This window comes from Nymphaea colorata, chromosome 8, assembly GCF_008831285.2.
Source record: "Nymphaea colorata isolate Beijing-Zhang1983 chromosome 8, ASM883128v2, whole genome shotgun sequence".
Taxonomy (NCBI): Eukaryota; Viridiplantae; Streptophyta; class Magnoliopsida; order Nymphaeales; family Nymphaeaceae; genus Nymphaea; species Nymphaea colorata.
The window spans coordinates 4,544,749-4,550,479 of record NC_045145.1 but is presented as its reverse complement, the minus strand read 5'-3'; the positions used below and the strand labels follow the sequence as shown (position 1 = coordinate 4,550,479).

The following is a 5,731-nucleotide window of genomic DNA, read 5'->3' as shown; positions in this document are numbered from 1 at the left end:
TCTCTTTTTGACAAAAAACATCCTTCTAGAGGGCGATTTTGGTCTTGGTGGGCAAGATTCATTTGCCACTCCTTTTAGAAGGCAATTTTATTTTTTGGTGCGCAAGACCAATTTGCCCATTCTTTTGACAAAAAACCTCATTTTAGAGGGCGATTTTGGTCTTTTTGGTGGGCAAGACCTATTTACCCTTCCTTTTGACAAAGAACCTCCTTTTAGAAGGTATTTTTATCTTTTTGGTGGGCAAGACCCATTTGCCCATTCTTTTGACAAAAAACATCATTTTAGAGGGCAATTTTAGACTTTTTCGATGGACAAAGGACCAACTCATTTTGAAAAAAAAAAAAATTTATAAGCCTAATGGCCAATCATACCCATTTTCAAACCATTTCTTTTTCAAAATAATTCAAAATGATGTGAAATTCAGATGAAAATGAGGTGAAATTAAAAAAAATTCAAATTTAAGGTTTTGCCACCAAAATCTTCTATAAATAGCCCTCACTCCCCCCTCTTAGGTAAGAGTGGCTATTGAGAAAAACCCTAGTGTATTCTCACTTGAAGACTTAGGGTTTCTCTTGAGCTCTCTCTCTCTCTCTCTTTCTCTTTTCATTTCTCTCCAACTTGGAGCTAGCTACAACTCTTCAAGGGAGCACCAAAGGTCCCTTGGAGGACTCATCTTCATCATCTTGGAGCTTCATTCAAGGTGAGTTCAAGTGTATTTCAAGCATGATTATTCATTTTCCCTAATTTATTTTCTCATTTAGAGGTATGTAATGATCATCCCTCTCATTTCTCTCATATTTTCTTTCTTCTCTTCTTCCTCTCTCCATGACCAAAAGAGATAGCTTTCAACTCTATTTTAGAGCTAAGAGGCTATGCTCAAGTGCACCGGGAGTATGAGAAGATGAGATGATCTTTTATTTTCATGTTTGAGTCATGTTATCTCATTTATTGAATACATTCTTGTTGTTATTTTTGTTTCTTTTTATTTTCATCTCTTTTTCATTTTCCTATGATCATAAGAGATAGCTCTCAACTCTATTTTAGAGCCAAGAGGCTATGCTCAAGTGCACTGGGAACATGAGAACATGAGAACATGAGATAATATTTCATTGCATTGTTGAATCATATTTTATTTCTTTCCTTGAATATTGCTTATATATTATCCATGCGTAGTTGCTTGATTTTTCATTTATATTTTGTTTCTTTCGTTTTCTCTCTTCCTCACTTCTTCATGACTATAAGAGATAGCTGTCACTCTCTAGAGTCAAGAGGCAATGCTCGAGTACACCGAGAACATGAGAAGATGAGATTTTATTCCATAGTTGAATCATGCTCTCTTTCTTTTCTTAAATATTTTTTTTTTAATTTTTCATTTATATGTGAATGAACGGTGAGAATGAGAGTATGGTTTGGGATTCTTTTGTTTTATTCATGTAATTTTGAAGTTATAGCTTGTCCAACCCAGAGAAACCATCACGAAAATATACATATTAAAATGTATTTGCATGTCCTTTTACGCTAGTTTCTTTCCTAATCACCCCATTAGGAACCTTAAAGAGTGTCTCGATGTGTTGCTAGAATTTTTTCCATACCCAACGGTGGAAGAAACATATTCCTTTGTAACCAAACCATAAATATTATATGTTTTTATATAAATCATATTTTTCAAAACTTTTTCAAAAAAATCTCTCTAATGCGGCCTTGGGGACTTAGCTTCGGCTCTTGCATGAGTCCAAGCTCTCCGGCCTATATCAAAATTTGAAGTCAGCTATTTTCAAATCATTCCTGATTTTCATATTCATGAAAACGTTATATATATTCTAATGTTATATTATATTGATTATTTGAATGTATTGACTGGTGCTAGGCGTTTCTGAGAGCATGGGAAGCAGCATGCCGAACACCAGGCGCAGTGGAATTAATCATCCCTACCTAAATTGAGGACTTTCTTGGTTGGTCCAGTCTACTTCAAAGGCCCTTGCCGCTCAGATTTCATCCACGTCCAAGTAAATCTCTCTCTCTCTCTATATATATATATATAAATATATAAATATATAAATATATCCTGCTTAGTGTTTCAACTTTGTCTTCCTTGCTCCGTTCTTCTTCAAGTCTAAGTAGTGCTTCCGTTGTGGTGCAATTACAGATTCTAGGGAATATAACCGCACCTGCCTCTCCCTCGCATTGGAAAGGCCATGACATGGGACACTGGCTCTCTTTCTACCGAGTACACAACTTGATCATCAATGGCACGGGCACGATCAATGGCATGGGATCCGCCTGGTGGGATTGCAAACGCCGACAAGACAAGGTATCTCATGTTCCACTACCTTATTATAAACATAGCACCCATACACACACATGTCTATGTAGGCAGTTCATCAAATATATGAATTAAGCTTTGTCACATGGGTACTGTTATAGAATATTTGTATGAGTCAAGTATCACACTGGTACTGGTATTGGTAATGGTATTGTTCCGGATACTTCTTAGGTACTGGTCAAGCAGTACTGGATACGATCGGTCAATGTACTTAAGACCGTATCCATCTGATATATGACTCAGTCAAAGTTAACCGAATAATTTTCTATCCAAAATTTATGATTTCAGTTTTGTTCTTGACACCATTTACACTAAAAAAAACAAACAGAGCTGCGTTTTCATATTTTGTTCAATTGCACTGAAAACTAAATTCGTTTAATTAAAATTCATTGTAAAGCCTTTTGTTTTTCTAAAGATGTAAGATTACTAATCAAGTTGATCAAACAGCTTCCAATCAGTTCATGTGTACATTGATGAATATTCGAAGCAAAGGGGACGTTTGCAGTCAATGTTGCACAACTGATTTCTTGCATTTGCGTTTGATTTACAGATTCATTCTTTGCTAACTCCATTTTTTTTCTTTTTCTTCTCCACTGTTGCAGACTGGTAGCTGGGCATCATCGGTAAGTGGAGTTTTGACGAGGGCTACTAGTGTAATAATCAGTCCAGGTGATCGAAGCAAAGCTCGAATCTGTCAACCTTGTCGCTCGTGTTTTTTATGATGAGCAATGGAAAGTTCAATCTCATAAAGAAACTCGAGCTAAAAGACACAGAGTTCGAGCTGGATTGCTATGACACGAAACACACTTTTCCAAGACTGAAAGCAGTGAAAGATTTGAAGCCTAAGCTTAGTGAGCGAGGCTGATATTTGAATCGATTTATCTTACGATAGAACATATAGCAGTTGTTTATTAGTTAAGGACATCGACTAACTGGATGGGTTTTCATTGAATGTACAGGCTCTTGAAATTATGCAATGCGAACATGTTTCAGTGAGTGGTATAACCACCCTCAACAGCCAAGGTGTTCATGTGAAGATTGGGTTCAGCCAGGATGTTACCGTCTCCAACATCAAGATCATAGCACCAAAGGACAGCCCAAATACAGATGGTATCAATATGGGTGGCTCTCAGTATGTACGTATCCAGGACTTTACCAAAAGGACAATTATAAATGTATATATTGTTATTCATTTGGGCATGTTGGTTTTCTTCTTTTCACTGCTTTTCACTAAACATTTGGAGAGAGATCAATACAATGAAGAGGCTGAAGCCCCTCCCCCTTTCTTCTTGCCCTTGAGATTTAAGGCTGCTTCGGGACCTTGGTTGGGAGAATGACACCTGCCAATTAGAGTGCCATGTATCCAAAGTTTGTAGTTTAGAAATGTAGTGCCTATGAAAATTGAACTAACGGCTAAACTTTCATTAGCCTATCAGTCTGGACGGCTAAACTTTCACTAGCCTATAAGTCTAGTCCGCTTCGCTACTCCTCTTGGGACAATTAGATGCATTGGGAGGCATAGAACTTGTAAACAAGCAATCCAATGAAAAGTGTTCTTAAGAAGATACTTGTATCTTACTTGACATCTTTGCTGGCTTTTGCAGGGGATGACTGCATTGCCATGTTGGCTGGTTCAAGTCACATTAATATATCCCGTATTTCCTGCGGACCAGGTCACGGCATCAGGTTTGTTTCCTCTGGTTTCCCATCCATTAACATTAAAAGAATCAGACCTTCTCATTCATCTCATTTTCCATTTGCAGCATTGGAAGCCTAGGCAGATACAGCAAAATGGACAAAGTGGATCATATTCGCGTCACAGATGTTAATTTCTTTGACACTATGAATGGTGCTCGGATCAAAACATGGCAGGTTAGTTCTATAACTTAGGCTCCCTTACATTAAGACCACCAAGGTGAAGGAGCTTAAGAGTTGATCAACGTTCAAGATGCATCCGCCATCGTCACTGCCAATTTTGCCTCTACATGTAGATACCTCTACATCAATGGAGAGGACCAGCTTCATTCATCAGCTCACTGTTTGATTTTCAGGGAGGCAGAGGATTGGTGACAAACGTCGTGTTCATGAATCTTCGTTTTTGGAGAGCCCAAAATCCAATAATCATTGATCAATACTACTGTCCTGGCCAAAAGAGCTGCCCAATTCATGTAAGCAGTTCTCTCGCATTTGATCAGCTCCAACGAGTGACTCTGCATCCCAAGGTCGACAAATCTGCATTTCTTTTGAACATATATATTTCTTAAGTTTGATAAGGTTGCGACTTTAGAACTCATTAGCTCAGCTTAATATGGATTTGTTGGTTGATTACATTAGCATTAGATATTTTGCATAGAGAAACAAAGGACAACCCACAAATAGATTTATTCAACTGAGACGCCATCCTCATGAGCAGGCTTGAAGTGCAGTAGCAGCGTCCCCGGCACCGTTACTGTGTTAATTTTCAGAAAGAAGTTGTGAAAATACAGGGTGTGAGCTTCATTGGGGCAGTCGGGACGACGACGAGTGATGTGGCGATCAACTTGAAGTGCAGTAGCAGCGTCCCCGGCACCGAAATTCTGCTGAGGGACGTGAACTTGACAGCTGCAGTTCCCCACGAGAAGACAAGTGCCTACTGCTCCAACACTCGAGGGCAGTCCAGCAGCATCGTTTTCCCCCGTGTCCCTTGTCTCTAGAGGTTCGTAGCTGACATGGAAGCCAGTTTTCAAGAGATGTAGAAATCTTCTAAAATCTAAGCGGATCCAAATTGTCACAGTGATATAGCAACATCAGTTGCAACCGTGATGACTAGTTTATCATTTCAAGTATCTTTGTAAGCTCTAGCATGGCTTGTTATAAACGAGTCAAGCATGAGCCGAGTTTTTTCGAGTGAGTTTGAGTTTATCAAGAGCCGAGTTTTTTCAAGTGAGTTCGAGTCAAACCAGAGTTAGCTTGGCTCGTTATGCAGCCCTATGTGCAACAATATGTGAGTGGGTGTAAGACCACAATCAATCGAAAGAGACACAAGGCAAAATCCCTATTTGATTTACTATTTCTGAGACGGTGTGCTATAGGAATGATCGAGAGCGCACTGTGCAACTAATTAGAAGAAAATGAAAAGGAAGATTATGTGTGATGAGATTGGAAAGAATAACATAACAATGATAGGTACTTCATTCCCAATTAAGGGGGAGAATTTATGCAAATAAGGTGCACACACGAATAGAAATAGCACAAACTTCTCAACGGCACAATAATTTGACTTTTAATCCACTTCTTCTCAACAATTGGAGACCAATTTGAAGGGGTCAGGCTGCCCAACTTTAATGGCATCCCCAAATAAGATGGAGACATAAGTATGTGAATGCAACTAACAATGTGAGGTGTTGTTACTGGCGTTTTTAGAGCTAC

The 5,731-nt window shown here is 38.7% G+C and overlaps 1 protein-coding gene across 1 annotated transcript; it reads left to right on the top strand.

The window, feature by feature from the left end:
- The first annotated feature begins 2,200 nt into the window (after positions 1-2,200).
- Positions 2,201-5,016, top strand: LOC116258851 (probable polygalacturonase At3g15720). Its single transcript, XM_031636266.1, has 6 exons — positions 2,201-2,311; positions 2,926-2,946; positions 3,283-3,463; positions 3,928-4,009; positions 4,087-4,195; positions 4,810-5,016. The coding sequence occupies exons 1-6, from the start codon at positions 2,201-2,203 to the stop codon at positions 5,014-5,016; spliced, it is 711 nt and encodes a 236-aa protein (XP_031492126.1).
- Positions 5,017-5,731: the final 715 nt, after the last annotated feature.